At 33.3% G+C, this 20,250-nt stretch overlaps 2 protein-coding genes across 3 annotated transcripts in view; one reads left to right on the top strand and one right to left on the bottom strand.

The window, feature by feature from the left end:
• Positions 1–4,984, top strand: part of LOC148276085 (lysosomal-associated transmembrane protein 4A) — a 23,785-nt gene extending 18,801 nt beyond the window's left edge. The window contains exons 4-6 of the mRNA XM_088234774.1: positions 3–141; positions 1,685–1,841; positions 4,106–4,984. Coding sequence (XP_088090900.1) covers positions 3–141; positions 1,685–1,841; positions 4,106–4,351 — 542 coding nt within the window. The 3' untranslated portion in view covers positions 4,352–4,984. The remainder of the gene's footprint in view (positions 1–2; positions 142–1,684; positions 1,842–4,105) is intronic.
• On the bottom strand, positions 4,535–20,250 carry LOC148276084 (CUE domain-containing protein 1). 2 transcript variants are annotated; one of them, XM_088234775.1, is made up of 4 exons: positions 19,642–20,250; positions 17,292–17,578; positions 14,862–15,000; positions 4,535–13,652 (listed from the first exon to the last, which is right to left on the bottom strand). In XM_088234775.1, exons 1-4 carry the CDS (start codon positions 19,923–19,925, stop codon positions 13,643–13,645), a joined length of 720 nt encoding a protein of 239 aa, XP_088090901.1. In that variant the 5' UTR covers positions 19,926–20,250; the 3' UTR covers positions 4,535–13,642. The 2 variants fall into 2 exon arrangements, with proteins under 2 accessions (XP_088090901.1, XP_088090902.1); XM_088234776.1 differs by lacking the exon at positions 19,642–20,250 and adding an exon at positions 17,774–19,625.

Below are 20,250 nucleotides of genomic sequence, written 5' to 3'. Positions count from 1 at the left end.
AGAAGACGTGGATATGGGGGCTCTAGTGACCGTGTGTACCCTGGCCATTACCATGATGCTGATCTATGGAGCTGGTAAAGGAAAGCCAGCTCACCTGCTGCCGTTCTTCTGCCTCCAACTATTCGATTTTGCTATCACTACGTGAGTAACTATGTATTTTGCTATTACTACGTGAGTAACTATGTATTTTTGCATTTATTGCTCTCAATTCAAACCTCAACTATGTTTTTTTATGATAGCTGTGGGAGATTTGAATGCAAGAGACTTAAAGCTCTGAGGGACAGTGAAGATCCAAATGGATCAAATGAACAAATACTTGAAGAAGAAAAAGACATATAGAAAGCGAGGTCCGTATGCAAATACGTTCTATCCTCTGTCTTTCCCTGAACAGTGAAAGAAACAGCATGATGGTTTGTTTGTTTAAAAAAATAATTTACTGCCATATTGCAATGGAATAGCCTTTCTAGTGCTAGATGCACGATCGTTTAATGCGTTCAAAAACTGCCTGGTGATTATTGACCACAAAGTTAGCTACAGATTACAGCAATACAACGGACCGTAGGTACTTTGGTTAAAAGTTGTAATCGTAATCCGAAACCGTCCATTACACGTTTGTTGTTAAAAAACTAAAAACCAAACTTAAACTTAACTAAAAATTTGGAACGCTTTTGTTCTATGCAATTGACCTCAAGGGCTTCTCTAGAGAACTATTACTCTGAGGAATTTACATTTAAATTTTGTATATTTAAAACACTGCATTATATGTACACGCACCAGTTTAATAGCTGCTGTTGTGTATAATAATAATAATGAAAGAGTTTTACCTACCATTAAAACAACTATTATGTTGCCTCTCTTATCCAGAATATGATCAATTCCCGGGTCAGGGTGTGTACCCAGTGAAGTCCAAAATTGACATTTTGGGATACAGCAAAAGCAAAGTTTCAAAAAATTCCCCAAGTTTGTTCATGTGATACAAATAGCAATTTATGTCATTGACTTTTAATTTTATGTCCAACATGTTGGCTTATTAATCTATTTCATTACATTTTTGATGATTAAAAAAATAATAACTTACTACGCGCATTATCGATTTATTATTTTTATTGTCAAATACAAAAAAATATTCCTTCTCGATACTGTGTAAAAAATATAACTGCAAATCGGACTGATTATGCCTAACTAAAATCAACAGGCCATCATTTGTAGGCCTCGTGGTGTAATGGTCAGCGCATTTTGCCTACCATGCACGAGGTCTCGGGTTTGATTTCCGACATGGTTGATATGAAATATCATTTAAAAGGGTGTTTTTGCACTAGAATAGTTCATAGTCTCTAGACTGGTACCTGAAGCGTAAGACTGATCACCTTATATTCATGTAACAAAAATGATCAAGATACGCTGCGATTGGTATACCAATGCAATGCCCTATGCACCATTAGGTGCGGAACGGGAATGATGATGATGGAAATCAACAAAATTTAGGTTTTTTTGCCTTTTTTTAAAAGAAAGGGTTTCAGAATGAAATCTTATATGTTTGTACGTTTTGCGATTTTCATAAAGATTTATCATATTTGTTTATCTAGGTAACGCCGGCCGAAACTGAGATGCTTTCTCACATAAACATATTCTAGATTAGAGGCGGCACTGCGTAACATCGTTAAACTAATGTGATTATTTGCAGGCTGACTGCGACCGGTTACCTGTGCTACCTGCGCTCCGTGCATCGTATGGTGGCCGAGTCTCGCCACATCCCCTGGAGGGCGCAACTACTGCAGCTGTCTCCCGCTGCACTGTCCCTCATGGTTATGGTCACCTTCCTCTCGGCTATGCTCATCAAGGTATACCCGCTCGCTTTTAAAACAGGAAAACCGAGGTTCTGCATTCCAGTGCCTTTCGATATTTTGTCGATGAAACGATAAAATACTACAAATCGGAAAACTGATTCCTCTTCTTATTTTTTGTGGCCTTTTCCACCCCGCTACTGGGGTGTTCTAGCCAGTGTCATGATTTTTAAATTTTTTATTTACACATTTTTATTTTAGTAAGTTATAATTATATTACATGTTAGTATCTCATATTACACTATCTACAACTTAATTTCTTAAGTTACAAAATATTTACGCAAAATTATATTAAATAGGAGAGTTTTGAATATTGGTAGGGAGCGGAATGTTCATATTATATAGAGGTCTGAAAGGAATTCAGGATAACAATCTTTTATTGGGCATTCAAAAAAATGTATGTAATGGTTTGTATCTTCCTCCTCAAGCTGACATTCGCACATGGCAGAATCCCGGATATGGATTCTGTGAAAGTACATTCCTCCACATGCCTGAAACTGTTTTAAAGACTGAGTTTTCCTATCGGCTTCATTCGTACAAAAAAGCTATGCTTTTTAGTCAATAAACCAAGTTACTCTTAAAATTTTCAATTTCACATATTGCGTTTTCAATTGAATTTAACTTTACTACTTTCACTGCCTGTTTCACTGTGAGTTCGGCAAATTATAACGTTGGATATTGTCATTCTTCCTCATGACCATATTGCAAACACGAATGGTAGCAAGAACTGTATGATGGCCTATGATTTTAGCAATTCAATAACGTTAGATCAGATTATAATTATCATTATTTAAAAATTTCCTACCTCCGGTGCCTTTCATATAAGTCACCAAAAGATAAATCCCATGATCGTGCATGTAGCATCGCTTTTTAACGGAACATGCTGAATTATAACGCTCTCGAATCTCGTTTTCAAATTTTTCTTGAGAAACATTTCTATAAGCTGATTTCTGGAAGTATATAGTACATACAATCAAAATATACTGAAAGAGATCAGTTTGTATGTTCTCAATAATTATACTAGAGCTTGATCTCACACACTGTTTTACACACCCAAAAACCGTACAAATGCAAGTCGGAATTCACCTATTATTTATTTATTAAGGAAATACAAGGTACAACAGAGCAATTAAAAAAAGTAAGACCAATTACAGATTTCACATTAATTTATTGTGAATGCAGGAGGAGAGGGCAAAAAATAATTAAATTAAAAAAATATATATCTATAAATATTAAATAAAAAGTACATAAAAGGTAAAAGACATTGTACAGTTCCAACTCTACTTTTCTCCCCTCTCTCTCTGCTTCCATGAACATTTATATTTCTTAGTAGAAATTCATGACCAACAATAATTAATTAGATGCAGGTAGTAGATGTACATATGAATAAGTATAAATTAAGAGTTGAAATTAAAAGTTAAAAGTAAAAGTTAAAATTAAAAGTTTAAATTAAAATTAAAAGTTAAAATTAAAAGTCAAAATTAAAAGTTAACATAAAGAATTAAAATTAAAAAGTTGAAATTGAAAGATAAAAATTTAAAGTCAAAATTAAAAGTTAAAAGTTGAGCAGGAGATAAAGTTAAAATGTCTTTAACAGATATGATAAAAATATGGTATTTACAATGTAATATTTTGATGTCACTAAAACTGTCATTATAGGTAATCTATATTCTTCGATGAGTGCTATTTTTCATATAATTAGTCATTGAGTTAGGAATGTCGAAGAGTACAGATTGACGAGTTCTACAGACAGGGACTCGATATGAAATGCTTCTAACAATTTCTGGGCTATCAATTACGTTATTAACAATTTTGTAGAGAAAGCTCATATTCAATATGGTACGCCGAGTTGCGAGATTTTGAACCTTATGAAAATTAATAGGCCAATTCGCCTGCTGAATATGGCTTCTGCGGATAATATGGATATATTTTTCTGTACATATCGACAGTTTAGCAGCTATCTGCTTTCTATTCCATTAACTTCTAACTCAATGAAAATAAATAAAAATCAGTTACCAACGAAAGTATCCCAATATGTTCATCGAATATGATTTACTTCAGAACATCAACTACGGTTCGATCGGAAGGGACATATTCCAAAAAATAAGAGAGCTTATGAGTGGATCCTATGAGAAAAAAGTGTCTGCGTGTTAAAGGGTAAAAAAAGTTTTACCGTTTCACCCATAATGGGCTCGCGTAGTATGAATATATTAGGAATTTTGTATCATAATTATGACAGAGAATTGATGATTTGTTTCCAGGCCTACTGCATCAACATGGTCTGGCGCTGCTACAAGTACCTGACCATGCGCCAGCACGCCATCCGCTCTCTCATGCCCTACACGGAAGCCGTGTGTGCCGGACCGCAGCCCCCTCCGCCCCCGCCCCCCGCGCCCCTTCCCGACTATGAGGAGGCACTCAAGCAGGCCCCCCCTCCCACCTACCAGGCTGCCATGCTGCTGGACCCTCCCGCCGCCCCCACTAATGCTGCCCAGCAGGTGGTCTAAGGAGAAGAACAACAATGAACGTCCAGTTCCCCTATTCAAAATTCTGCGGGAACAAGGAATACGGAGATCAGTCCAAAAGCAACGCTTTTCGGAAAGTTTGTTTAATTCCCCTTTCTTTGATATTCTTTCTATGGCATTTAGGTAAATAGATACAATTACTTATTAGCTGATTGTGCAGGAAAGCCGCCTTAAGTTTCTTACTAATTTCATTCTTTAACATACAATTTTGGGTGCTATTTTAGGATAAATGTCAAATGTATAAACTTGAGGATGAAATAGGTGAAGCATTTATAAATCATATTGTCTATGTAAGTTTGATCCTGCGTATGAGCCAAAAAAATTACAGTGCACTTTTGGCATTTTCAGTTGATGGGACAAGCTGCATTGATTGGGGTATTTAAATTTCGAAATCGATCAATAGACTCGATTCATTAGATTAAATTCAATACCGCAAATGCATCATCTCCACTAAAGAAGCAAGCAATACCGCATTTATCCCTAAATTCTATACTCGATTTGCGTAAAGGCAATAATACAGCAAATACGCCATGCTAACTGTCACAATTAACTGCGTATTGATGCATACGATAGTAAAAATAGATTTTCCAATATAAATCAACAACACAAAATAAAGTGCATTTACATTTCTATTTTATCTTTTTTTTTAATGAAATCGCAAGGGCTTTTTCCTGAATATTTTGACAAATGGTTCTTCCGCAGTAACTTCTTCAGACGATATGGCGTTTCTTCTCATCTTCGTGTTTTTTTCAAGTTACATGTTCTTGTTTACCTTCAAATTATACGATACCCAGTTTTATTATTGGAATGTTGAAACCAACTTCTTTTTCCTAACTTATATCTCTTCACCCGACCTTCCGTAGACCGTATATAGTGGAACTGCATACTAAACTCATTTTCTCAATTTTAGTGTCTCAATAGAGATGTACCTCTTTATCTAAATGCCACAGATTATACATAACTCATTTTCATTATTTTTACACCTTTTTCGGGAGTTTTTATACAATGCCATTTTCATGAAAATCATCTCATGGGCGCTGCGCAATAAATATCTCAATACATCTGCAGCTATAGAGCGCATGGGGGGGTGGGATTCTAGTTTTCTATTAAAATTAAGAATTATGATTTTAAAAACCGCCTACTTAAATCATTCACATATTATAAAATTGTTGCATATTCTAATATTCAACAATTTGTTTTTATCCAAGCGCATATTATGTTGCAATCGACACTTAAATTATTTTGTTTTTTCGTCGACTCCTCTCTGTTTTTCTTTCCTTCACAGAGTTGTTCTGATCTCCGATAGGTTGGTCCAGTAATGCTTAACGTTCAGTTCTGACAGCGTTAACACAACATCGCCCGTTTCCATTGCAGTTTTGCGTACAAATAAACACCGGTGTTTGTGAAAATCTTCGCAGACATGTATTGAATTTAACCCTCTACAGAACTTAACAAGATTCATACTATAATAAGTATTTTTGAAGGAGGCTCATCTCTTTTCACCGTCATCGTCATTTCCTTTCCCGCCCTTAATACAGGTCGGGGTGCTGCATTCGGTGGCGGATCTCGCGCCCCGTCGCTTGCTGAAAGGGGATGGGAATATACATTTTAGTGAATTTATATGAGCATTTTGTTCTCCCCTCCCCTGTAATCGAGTGTCTGGTTCTGTGAGCCAACTGAACCTATGGCAGGGCCGGCTCTGACTGCATTAATATATCAATCGCAACGTCTCTCCATCATTTTATTTTTTGTTGAATAAATACGAAGGCACGATTATCAGTCTTATACTTCGGGTGCTCGTCTAGGGGCTATGAAATATTTAAAGATGTTTGTTTTTTTCCACTGCAATATTTTGGATCTTTTACTTTTAAAAAAATCAACAGACGGAAGAATTGAAGAAATATGGATGTTCAAACGTGCAAAGTGGTGAATGTTACATAGTGTGTAAAGTCATTACTTAAACAGGTCATAAGCCCTGTAAATGCCTAGACTTCCATATCCCCTTCGCAAAAAGGTTTTCCATCTATGCTGAAATATGGATCAGCCTGTTGAAACCTAAACACTCTGAGAGTATCGACTTGTGTCCATACCGTTACCCTCGCGACACACCATGAGGTATATTTATTTATTTTGGTATGTAATTCAATTGAAATGGGTACAATATTTTCTTCAGGGAAAAAAGACGTGACAACTATACAGATTAATTTATAAATATTTAGTTAAACCTAAGATTAATATTTGTCATAATTCAATTGACGCTTTGCGAGTGTCAACCTATGATACACCCCTGGCGTGCTTAACCTGTACGTTATTATGTCGGTCCAATTAATTTTTAAATTCACTTTCATTATCCCTTTACCTGCTTTTTATCTTCGGTGTATAATTTAAAAAAAAATTATATTCTAAAATATTTGAATGCAATGTTTTGCAACACACCAGGCCGTAGAATATAACTGTTTATATCTCAGAGTAATTATACGCCACCATCTTTTAGAGTCATTCATACGGACAAAAACCATTCTACGATTATCAATCACGAAGTTGGCTACAGTTTATAGCAATATAATGGGCCGTAGGTATTCAGGTCGAGAATTGCAAGCGCAAACCGAAACCGTAAACCAAAAATTTTTAACGCTTTTATTCTATGCAATAAAGCGAAAGGACATCTCTATAAAGCAGGTTCCGAATTATTACTCTGAGGAATAGTAGTATTTTTTTAATTTAATGTAATTATGTATTGCACCTTTTTATTACAACAATTTATTTTCACAGAACAATAAACTTTTCCAGTAATTCTGTTAAATGGATATAATACTATACTTAAATATACAGTTGTTTTTGTTCATATTCATCATATATTATTTCTATTATTAATTTCAAGTAAGAACTCTTTGTGAAGAATTTTTTTACAAGCCATTCTAAGCTTAAACTTTCAAATTACTAATTTTGTTTGGTAATTTTAATAAAAAAATATATTTCTAGCTTGTTCGACGATAAAAATACATTTTTTTTAAACATATTTTTTTATTTATTATTTTTGTAGTTAAAGAAAACATTTGAAATTTAGTTTCCCAAAGAACGTATGTTAATAAATTTTGGACAAAAAAGAGTAAATTTGTAAATGTTTTGTGAAAAGATGCTTTGTAAGATTGCGCTCGTATGATAAAATTATTAATCCTATAAAAACTTACTTCGCACTCTGTTAGTCAGTTAATATGATAGAGCACACTTAATATATTATCTCTTCTCGTTGTTGAGTCACTCTTTTTGATACAATGTGACATTGTCACATAAAATGTGGTTTTCAATTGAAACCCACATTATGTCAAACATCCATATAAGAATTTTGTATAATTTAAATTGCGCTGGAAGAATAATTTTAAAATATGAAGAAATATTTTTACTGTAAATCCTAAAAATCATTACTTTATATAATGACAATTACTATCAGAAAGTTAGTCAGACTACTCAAATTTCAGAATAAAAAAAATGATAGAATGAAAATTCTTAAATTCCTTTTTCATTTAAATACATATTATATAAATATTTAAAACTAGCAATTCTTTTATATTTGATGTAATCTCTTTGTGTAACTGAATAGTGATGTTGGTATTTTTAAACTCTCAGTTTTATGTGTCATTGCACTTTTTAACTAAGTATTTTTTATCCCACTAAATCTTACAAATTATATCTATGAAGATAGTTGGGAAAATGTTAGTTTTTTTTTGTTTTTGTTACATAACAAAAGAAATGATTGTATTTATTGATTAATTTCGGCACTAAATTATTTGTTGAAACTAAGTTTTTGAAAAATCATGTTTTTATTTATTTGTAGAATGCACAAAAAATCTATCGTGATTTTTGACAGTTTTATATTTTTAGCAATTATTTTAATAGACTGTTTTCTGAACATTCCCTCCTACATACACTTGCAAACTATGAATGTAATGTTTTGTTAATTATGTTGTTAAGTGACTACTTAAGAAAATATTTAATAAAAATCAAATATAATATGTTATCATTGTATGTATGAGAATATGCATTGTAGAGTGACGATATTATGATATAATTAAATATATACTTCTAAAATTTTCATGGTTCTACTTACATAGTTGCATTGAAATTTTCTTATTCAAATTAATTCATTTGAAATATTACATAGTTTTATTTAACCTTACAATGATGTTTTTTTAAACATGCACTTTTCAATCCTATGAATTTGTGTATTTAATTATTTTTTTAAATAATAATTTTATTAATTTGAAATGAATAAGATTACCTATTTGATACTTGTAATTAAATGCAGTTTGTAATTAAGTAGTGTTGTGTAAACTGAATGTTTGTAGCAAATCTATGTTATAATAAATATACCAATATATTGTAGCAGAGATATATTTTTGATCTACTTTGTGAATCTGTTTTATTGTTTGCATCGGAATGCTGCAAAATAATATAAAACCTGGAGATTATTTTTGTAATAAACTTGTTTATTAATTACGCATCAATTCAAATGTAAATTTTTTTGAGCAAAATAAATATCTGAATGTTCTATGTAATTGTCAATTTGAAAAAATATATAAAAAATAAAAACCCAATTGTTGCCTTTGGTTATTTCAAATTATGTTTGATTTCTAATTTAGAAATAAGTATAAGTAATTACATATTATTTATTTTTTATGATTAATTAACTGTTCAATCAAATGACTGTTCAAGATAACTACGAGGGTGGATTGAAAATGAAGCTACCTAAGTAGGAAAAACACATTTTTTTTTCAAAAACCATTTATTTCATAACTCTCTATTTCTCCTTTTACTTCGACAAACTTAGACGATTTTCCAACTTTTTTATACCATCTGAATAATACGATTTCGGGAACCTCTCAAAATACACGTTAGTTTCAGTAATCACTTCTTCGTTTGAGCTGAATCTTTTTCCTGCGAGCCATTTTTTCAAGATTGGAAACAGGAAAAAGTCACTAGGAGCTAAATTTGGACTATAAGGTGAATGATCAACCAATTCGAAGTGTATTTCACGTAATTTTAGCACCGTATCTAATGCTGTGTGAACCGGTGCATTGTCTTGAAGAAAGGGCACTTTCTTCTTCTTTAAATGTGGTTATTTTTCCTTGATTGCATCATTCAATTGATCCAATAATGCACGATAATACTTTTTTCAAGATAATCGATGAGCAATATTCCGAGTGCATCCCAAAATACAGTGGCCATAACCTTGCCAGTCGATTTCACTGCCTTTGCCTTCTTTGGAGCACTTCCACCAGCTTCCACCCATTGTTTCGATTGATTTTTGGTTTCAGGTGTATAGTGGTGCACCCACGTTTCATCAACAGTTATTAATCGACGCCAAAAATCAACAGGATTACGCTTTATCATGTCCAAACACTGCTATGAAGTGGTCTCTCGAACTCGTTTTTGTTCGTCACTGAGCAAACGCAGCACCCATCTTGCCGATAGATTTTTCATATGCAAATGTTCATACAATGAAAGCATCCACCCCTTTCCCGAAACTGTTCATAAAGACTTGAGTCTTTTTTCAGTTTCGCATATCAATATCAATTTTTTTTTTTAAAAACCAAGCGAAAATTTAATATTTCTTTACAATCCAACCGCGAAAATAACGAAACAAATAAACTTTAAAAACTTTCATTGTACCCCTCAATGCAGTATTGTCAGTTTGTGATCAATCAAATACACATGGTCAGCACAATCACCTTTTTCTAATTTCCCAGTATTACAGTGGAGGAATACAGTGTTAGTTCCAAATTGAGACCGCGGCCGCAAAAGACGTGATAGTTAGATGCATCTCATTGTATGATGCAAAATTACTAGCAGATAGGGTCCCGAGAGGAGAAGAACATCATGGCTGAAGAACTTACAGCAGTGGTATGCCAGGTCTTCAAATTACATTTGCTAAGAGCGAATAAAAAACTTATTAGTGATGTCAAACGTCTGAACATATTGCACATTGGCTGTAGGTATTAGCAGTCCATTCCCAATGTAATATTTGTGCATTCACAATACAATGTTTTGAGTAGTAGCTCTCTGCTTTGTAATAATAATAGCAGTTTTAGATAATTTAACATGTTGGCAATTTTGAGGTACACCCATATTTAAACAACTTTTATAGGAAAGGAGGGAAAGTAAAAAATGTGTATAAAGTATATATTAAAATAAGTCAACCACAATCCTAATAGACAGATTTCATTAGTGAAATAAAACTCAAGAGTAAATAATATCGATTATAATATATTTTATAAAAATTGACATAAAAATACAATGACTTGAATAACAAAGCGTTCAACTAAAATTAAATAATATAACATAATTTGAGAATCATAAAATTCGAGTTGTTACACAACATATCACGTATACAGGACCAAAATAACTTTATTGCACGATTATAAATTATAATATATGCTGCCATTATAAGAGATTTAGCAGCTAGGAAAGCTTTGGAATATTTTTTTGTTAATTTGCGATAAACACTGACAAGCTGTTCAAAATGTATTAAGACTTTATATTGTCTTGTGCATTTATGAGTATTTTAAATTTCATGTGTAATGTCGCAATACTTGTGGTAGAGTATAGTCTACTCAGCCTATGAATATTAACACAATTTGTGCAATTTTTCATGGTCTTGGCGAGTATTTTATTTTTTAAAATATTTTAATCACCTTCATAGCATTTTACACTCTGCTTTTCATCTTACAATGACAGATAGTACACATTTATACAATGGTTCTTTACTTGGCAAACAGATAATCCAAAATATCAAATTTATATACATGGGTAATGTATAATAAATTAAAAATTGTCAATTAATATGGCACCCTTCCCTTCAGGGATATGGACAGCGAAAATATTTGTCACACATGACAAAAATAGATATTTAACATAAAAGCATGTGTTTGAATATATTTTTAAACATAAATATGACGTACATTCTCCTCGCTATTTCCACATGTAGTTGTTGTGGATATAATGTTTCTTCGGACTGATTTTTTGGACAGTCAACATGTAGTAGAAAAAACCATATAAAAAATGGCGAATTTCATTAGTTTACCATATAAATAAAATCGCAATTATTTGAAATATGGTTAAAATGCGGATGTTGGTGCACAGTCATCTAACTACCACTAAATTTAAAGTTAAATTAGCAATTTGGAGGGATATTTAAATTCTTAATGGGAACAAAACATCTCATCGATTGTTTGAAAACTAACACAGTTTTTCATAATCATATAATAGTTACTAAATACCAATGTAAATTAGAAGATAAATTTAATATGTATTTTACCAAAATGTATAATATAGTCATTATTTTCCTTTAAAATAAAATATGAACAAACATACTACCCATTGAAATGATTAAATAATGATAATTTTATTAGTTAAACATTTTGGATTACAACTTTTATTAAATATGTATGACTAGTAAAATAAAACATTACAACGAGGAATGAAAAACAAAATTCAAAGAGGTTGAAGCGTTCATAACACAGTTGGCACAGGATGTCTAGATTTGGTGTCAGGAGTGTGATTTTGCAAAATGAGTGCATATTGCCACAGATTCTGAACTGTATTCTCGTAGTGAACAATATAATGCGAAAGGGATAAAAAAAATAGGACACAATTAATTTATACAGTAAAATAATGTTGTGACATGGTTATTTTTGTTGATGTATACTTTTATAGATTGTTGCAGTGAAAATATGTACTTATTTGAATTGAGATTGTCTAATTTGTTTTAGAAGTTCATAAGGATACTTAAAGAATATGTAAATACTATTTAAGGATTTGATTTCATCAAGTTATACAATTATGTTTGTGTGAATACATTCTCATAAAAATTTGTGGATATTCCATTGTAACAAGGATATATTTTCGGATAAGGATTATTAAATCAGATTCAAAGTTAAATAAATGATTGATTGGTAACAATTGGAGTACTATCCTATATCTTGTGTGAAGATCTAGTAACATTTGAGATAGTTGAAAACACAAATATATGCTAGAATAGTAAATACATACATAGGTACCCATGACAAGTTTACATTACATAAGGCAATTTTATACTCAACAAAGTTATATGGACAAATTCTACAAACAACAAATGCATAACAATTAATCTATCAACTAGCGGAGTTATGTAAAGTTATGTACAGACAAAATTTGTACATTATCAATCTTAAAAGCGTATCTCATGAACAAACTGCACGCTGTACTTGCGGGTAATTAGGCATAAGCGTAGCAGGTCTCAAATGAAACTAGACATACCAAAACTTTTGTTAACATCATAGTTAGATCAACAATAAATAGCGAACTCTAAATTAATAATATTATTTATAATAATTTTTCAAACAGTCTTCGTACATATTTCAGGTAACAAATACATTTAAAAATGTTAAAATTTCTATCAAAAAGATTATACAGGCACACAACAAGCTGAATTATTAGCAAAGTATGAAACATTCCACTCCGTGTAGTCTTTCTATTCAAATTTTCTTCCTTACACAATCATCATCATCGTAGCTTCATTGCAGTTCACCGTATTGCAGGTTAGCAAATAGAATATGTAAATAATTATTACATAAATAAAAGCTATCCAATTTTAGGAAGGATTCTAGTATTTATACTTATTCTATATAATGATAATTCAGATCTATTTAAAATTTGAGAATTCTATTAACTCCCTAATGATTACTATAAACTATGTGGGAATTAACAGATTTGTATAGTATAAATTGGTTTATCAAATGTCCGTTAATTACATACATTGATTTGCAATTTTAGATCTTTCGTCTTCGTAATATTAATTATTAAATAAGAAAATCAATACACAGTTATTGCGATTCAAATCAGTCTACATAAAAACTGCAATATTTAATTCTACAGTGAGAGGACTTTACGAGTATAAAATACAAATTTAAACATTCATATGACTCATATTTTGTGTTGATTTACGCCTTGCAAACCAAATAAATCATGCATGTGAGAGGACTTTACGCGTATAAAATACAAATTTAACCATTCATAGGACTCATATTTTGTGTGATTTACGTCTTGCAAACCAAATAAAATATGCATGTTCTTTTTTAAGAAAATAAACCTATTGCATTTGAAAAAGCTGAGCGGAAGACTGATCTACCAGTGTACATTATTACGATACTCTTGTGAAATAAGATTTATTCTTCTCCCTACTCCTATATCCCGGTTCATCCTTAGACTTGTTATATATTTATGTACCACTTTGTTCTAAGGTGTCCTATAAAGGGTTAAGAGGAAAATGAAAATCAATGTTTGCTTCTAGTTATAGAGAATATAATTTGTACTTCACAAAACTGTGTATTTAAATATTGTAAAAAAAATATAAGAAAATTACATCAGTCGAAGCATTTTTTGTTTCTTGTCCTAAATCTTTTATATCTGACTTAAGCTAGTTGCAACCGTTACAGCGATACCTTTTTTCAAGGAATAATCAGCTAAGCCTCTCTTTTAGAGGCTTGTCAGCAGGTGGGAAAGAGAAAACTTTTAACAAATGCTAACACAACATATCGCGGCTTTGTCGTGCGCAAAAACATACGCAAAAAAGGGTGGAGGTAACCATAAGAATAATATACACCGGAACCTCTTTAAACGGTTACAAAATAACGTGGTACAAAAATGAAAGAAAAAGAAATTTGAGCACTTATTTCACGATGGGTATGCAATTAAACTATTCATTTTTGGTATTCCCTACATCGCTCTTTTATTTACAAGGCGCGAGAGGTATGTGCGCAAGAGGAGGTTGATAGAGAATAATTTTTGTTACAATGTCATTTTGTATTTTTTAATGGTAAACAATTTCATTTTTTCGAATGCCAAAATGATTTTTATACAAGGAAACCTATCCACCATTCTGTACCTTAGAGGATATAGCGCGGGAGTCCACTTTTTCCATTTTGAGATTAAAAATGCAGAAATCACCGCAACAAGCTATTTTAAACACCGAAGTCCACTTTTGTCATAAAAATGCTTTTTTAAGTTGAAATGAAAATCTGAAGTCTACTTTGTTTTATTTAAAAAAAACATCAGTAGTCCCAGATACGCTATTTAAATATGTACTTTATTATCAAAATAATCATTGGTTTACATTGAAAGTTCTTTATAGATTAAAATAATCTCACTTGGTTCAAAAGTTATCATGTTTTGGAAATCGCAGTCACAAAATCTTGTTTTCTGAACATTTCAATCAATGTGACACTCGTGGTTTCTTTAAGGTACACCATTATTCTTTCAACCTTTTTTTACACGGTACTATGTGGAACATTTCCTTTGAGTATGAAGTTCAAGTTTACACTCATAAGTCCTCCGAACATAGAATTAAGGATTTGATTTCTATACTCATACTCTACAAGTCCTGATCAGCAAAGAAGCGAGCTGGTTACGATGTAAGAGATATGTGAAATGTTATTAAGGTTTGTGTTTCGGTTACTTGTTGTGTGTGTTCGGTCTGTCCTCATCATCACTGTGTTCTTCCTGTAACAATCCTCCCCCTGCTCCAGTTGTGTTTCCCCTCTTATTCCCCTGCCACGTGAATACCCTGGTTAGCTGCGAAAACTTCTTGCGTGATACTAAAATGATAAAAAATCCCAATAAAACTAAATAACATGACAGAAAAAGAGTTTGTCAAAATGCAATTTGATTTTTTTATATTTATATTGTTGACTTTTTAAAATCAGTGTTGGAATAATTTTGTTTGACAATTTTTTTATTTATTTGCAACACAACTTGCAAATTCAAATCAAGACCTGAGCTATTTAGCGTAAAATTTGTTTAAAAAAAAAACTTTTAATTTGTCTGGTATTTTTGATGTCCATGCTTTTATATTATTAAAATTTTGTATATTCTGTATAAAATGTCTCGACATTTTCTAGAAATCACATGTTTTTTGTGTATTTATCCAATTTCAAAATAAATAATCGCTCTTTTTGTTGGCAGATAAGATTATTGTTTTAATTTAAGAAAGATAATTATTTCCAGAGACCACAAACGAATAATAGCAAGAGAAAAAATATCTGACAAATGATTTGAATATCAAAATGTACATGCCATCTTTGATATTACAATTGATCAAGTATTAAAACTAGTATTTTAAATAAGGTATTGGTTTTGTAATTATCTGCCTCACTGGGTAAACCTGTATCGAGCCAGATTGAAAAAAAAGACTAGAATCAGCATAAGGTGTTCCTAAATACTCGTGTTCTTAGGTTTCTTTATAACTCATTAGTGCGAAGCAGACTTGAGTGTGGATCTCTGATCTGGGCGGACACAAGTTAAAGTTATGCTGGAGATGGTTCAAAATAAATTTCAAAGGCAAGGTACGGATACTATCCGTGGTTGTACCCGTCAGACTTCATACTGGGATTGTTTGGTTACAGTAGTCTGGAGAAAAGAAGAAATGCTTATTTGCTTATGTATTTTTTACGCTTGATACATGGTATTACGATCAACTTAGGTGTAATGGAGGTTTTTTTTCCTGTATTTTCCTAATGACTACCTTAGACATCGGCGGCTTAAGCTGTTTTATCTTCCTGCTTGCATTCTGCAAGCCAGCCGGCCAATTGTACTAATACCAGTAGGTAGAGATATGTCTTTACTCAACCGTATCTCTTTGGAAAGAAAGTTCGCAGAGGATAGCTTCCTTTTACTCCAATTATGTTAGTATTTTTATTTTACCAATTTTACATTCAAATTCTGTTGTTATTGTTATGTATGCCTTGAAATACCTATACATTTTGTAATGTAAATAAACGTATCGAATAAATAAATAAATTGGAAATTAAAATTAATATTGAATTTAAAGGCAAGCAGCTTTTGCTAGTGCTACACATTTTATGTGATTGATATATTAGAATAACGAATAGAATATCAAGTAGCGAATGCTGAATCAGCATCAACGATGTTGTCACAGATTGGTTCGATGTCACCACCGGAGTTCGTCAAGGTAGCGTTCTTGCACCTTTCCTTTTTATAACTCTCATGGAATTCTTCCCGAGGAAATCGATTCCACTAGATTGAGGAATATCCATCTCTTCCTCCCAAAAACTCTGCGACCTAGAGTATGCCGAAGATGCGGTGAAAATTGACGATTCAGTCGGGTCGGTCTCTTCATTCAGGTCACTGTAGATAGACTAAATAGGTACTCCGCATGCATGGGTTTAAAACTTAGTATTGCAAAAACCCATGTACTTCGTGCCTCGATGCCCAAAATCCCCTGGCTGTCAAACTAAGTCATTGAAAGGGCCTAGAGTTTCAAATACCTGGGAGTGTATGTTACGGAAAATGGCAGCTTTCAAAAAGAACTGGGAGTGTGGCTAGGAATAGCAGGCGCCGCATTCAACAGAATGAAGGCTATCTGGAGATCGGATATTTACTCAGTAAAAATCAGATACCGCCTATATAATGACTGCATAACAACTCTTCTTCTCTACGGATGCGAATCGTGGCACCTCTTGGGTGTGCGGGGGTTTGACATTGTAAGGAATGAAATAATAAGAGAATGAACGCAGCAAACCTCGGTGACACCTGTCATCAAGTGGAGGCAATACGGTTGGCTTGGCCATGTGCTGCGGATGGCTGATGAGAGCCTTAACCACGCTTGCCACAAGGCATCAGGTTCTCAGCGTCCTGGACCTCCAATGCTGACTGTTCGTTGGCAGTTCATATCAGAAGTACGGGATGCGAACCTGACTTGGGAGGATGCACAGGGGCTGGCCTATATGTATCTTTTTTGAAATTACCAATGTCATGTCTATTTGAATCATGTTATCAACAAACATAATTTTGTGTATTGTTCAGGCAACATATATCCTTAAGAGCATTAGTTAGCATATCGATACGAGGGCTAGTCAGCTGAACTTACATTTCCCCATGTTCCTCAACCTGTCTCGAAAGTCAGCTTCTTCATCAGGTCCCTTCCGTGCGCTGGTGGCGCTCTGTTCCTTGTCCAGCTCGCACAGGAAGTCCTGATTCCAGCGCAGCTCCGCCATGAACTCCTCGTTCTGAAGGAACAGCGCAATCCTCTCATCCTCTAGGTCTCCGTCGCAGTCGGGAGGGAGGCGCAGGAAGCCCGGGGGTAGGGGGCCCAGTAATGGAGGCGCCCACGAGTGTTTTGTTCGCAGAGGTTGAGAGGCGGCTTCTGCTTGTTCACTACAAAGCACAAATCTAGTTAAACTATGGGACGGACAGCTAAGAATACAGTTCCGCGTGTGGAATAGAACCAGAATTCCGGACAGTGTTTTTGACAAGATGACTTCTCCAAGAAAATCCAAGAATTAAATTTAAAAAGGAAATCGAGTGGAGACAAGTCCGCCTCATAGTGGAGTGATGGGCGCTTTTACCTACCAAGTTTGAGGTCCCGGGTTCGGGTGCATCATTCTCTTTGGACTGGCATCAGAAGAGTAAGATTGCCTTTATGATCAAGATACGCTGCATTTGGCAAATCAATGCAGTGCCCTGAGCATCATCAGGCACAGATAGAATGATGATGTAAAGTAGAACAAGGTATTTTCCACTACATTATTGACACAGATCAAATATTTACACAGAGTATATGTCTACATAATGATAGTGATGTTTACATTCTAATGACGAAGTTCAATGTTTTTTTAAATTTGGTATTAGCAAATAAAACTATCAAACAATGCCAATTTAAAAAAATATATTTTAGGTATTGTATTATCAGCACTTTGATTTTTAAATTTTTGTAATTGAAACATCACAAGTTCTAGTCGGAGAGTTTTGCTGATTTATTCCATCTGCCAGTCTGTAGCAATAACTATGCACGACACTCTTTCCTCTATCGTTCTTGCTCTAACTATAATGCTTTTTCTCATCAATTGATATATTTAACACGCCCCTTAATTTATTTAAAAAAATAAAAATAAATTAAGACTAATTTTTTCTGGCTGCGATACGATCCCACTTGCTATTTAATGATGCTCACACTTACACACACCTGAACACTTACTCCCACACATATACAAACACACCTCTACACTTACTGTCATACAAATACACATAAACACACCCTTTTTTTGTACCACAATTTAATATTTATGATTTTTATTTAGAAACTTCGGCTGGTCTGTCTATAAACCGTCTCTTTTTATGTTATTATATCATTGTCGACTGTTTGTTTCTGTAAACATAAATAAACACTTATTAAACATTGATGGTTGATTCTTAAGAACTTGTGACGTAGTTAAAAGTTTCATCTCATTACAATCAAATGCTTTAATTTATATCACGTGTAATCACACATATTTTATATCCAATTTTCCGTAGTAGCGAACTTTCTCATTATGGGATAATGATTAATGGACAAAGATATAATTTCATAATAAAATATGAAAGTCAATATTTAATCCGTAGAAATAGATATTTAATATTTGAAACACTTTGTGGTATTATCAAATCAAATTTTGAACTGGGTTGTAGTCCCGTGGCTAGTGTTGCGTACTCACAAATCAGCGGTCTGAGATTCGAAACCCACTTGTAGTGATATTTCCATTTTTATAATGAGTTATTTACAACTCGTTGAAAATGGATCCCAAAATGGAAATATTTGGGTAAATCATAAGGATGCAAATATTTCCTAAAAAAATATATGTATAATGTTAGTGGAATAGTGGTTAGCATATTTGGCTACCAATCATGAGGTCCTGGGTTCTATTTTATACTACAATGAGTTATAGTTATAGAACCACAAGTGTAGATATTAGTTATAAGGAAGAAACCAAAAATTTTTGTGTATTCACAAAATTAGGTGTGGAAATTATTGGTTTGTGTTAAACCTATACATTGAGGAAGTTCAAAGGTTTTTTTAATATTTTTATGTATCATATTATCATCGCTACGATATTTTAAAAACTTTTGTAATTTTTACTCTGCCCGTGACATTACGAGTCGTCGTCGGAGAGTTGTACTGACATTCAAAAGTAGAACCCCGTAGCTGTCAAAATATATTTGGAGGTGCCAGAAACTCTCCTTTCATCCTCTTGTTGACTGTTGTGATCATACCGTTATGAGTGTGATCCCATCGCCCAGGGTAAACGAATCAATGCAATATACTTACTAGAGAGAAGCTACAGACAGACAACAGTAGAATTATATGGGTAGATAGGTATGGAGTGCGGAAGTGGACTGGAAACGATAACCAAGAAATTTGCTGATGAAATGAACTTTCTTTGCTGAGCAAAATCATTAAATACCTGACAGCGTGTTCGACTAGAGGGCTCAGGGTGACTCTAGAATTTGGTGTTTTAGCTACTGGACGCCTTACTATAGGCTGGCCCGTTTCATCTTGTTCAATCTCTTGACGTAATCTTTCGTTTTGATTGTCTGTGCTCATTGTCAGCAGTTGATCGATGGTCGCATCCACAGCCCCCTGGTTCGCCCGAAGAACGGCTTCGATAACGTCATCATCCATATCGGGAAACATTGTTTTGAAATCTGTCATCGCTTGAGTAAACTCAAGCTGCATAGTCGACGCCATTATGTCAGCTTTTTCCAACAAGAATCCAACCGGTTGAATCTTAGAATCAGATATTTACAAATCTGTCATTCAGTTACAAAACTCACATGACGTTTAAATATTTATTTATTTCACATTCAAAATAATTCTGACTTCTGACACTCTCAGTTCTCGCGAAACTCGCAATCCTTGTTCACTTGCGGCAAATTTCACATCAATCGCTCAGCTGATGTTTGTGTTTGGTATTTTAGTGATTTTTTAAAAATGAACTACGAAAAGTGCGTTCAAAATATTCAAACGTACTTTTAGCTATTTTTAAATCTGCTTATAAATATCGAAATACTGC

Source organism: Micrasema longulum, unplaced genomic scaffold, assembly GCF_059751315.1.
Source record: "Micrasema longulum isolate JH-2025_06_02 unplaced genomic scaffold, ASM5975131v1 h1tg001282l, whole genome shotgun sequence".
Classification (NCBI taxonomy): domain Eukaryota; kingdom Metazoa; phylum Arthropoda; class Insecta; order Trichoptera; family Brachycentridae; genus Micrasema; species Micrasema longulum.
The sequence above is the reverse complement of the archived record's forward strand: the minus strand, read 5'-3'. Positions and strand labels throughout refer to the sequence as shown.

Coding starts and splice junctions, on each gene's coding strand:
- LOC148276084 (XM_088234775.1), bottom strand. CDS start 19,925: ATGGCGTCGACTATGCAGCTTGAGTTTACTCAAGCGATGACAGATTTC. Junction 17,579..19,641: donor CTAGTCGAACACGCTGTCAG/GTATTTAATGAT, acceptor TGTGCTTTGTAG/TGAACAAGCAGAAGCCGCCT. Junction 15,001..17,291: donor GTTGAGGAACATGGGGAAAT/GTAAGTTCAGCT, acceptor TTATCATTTTAG/TATCACGCAAGAAGTTTTCG.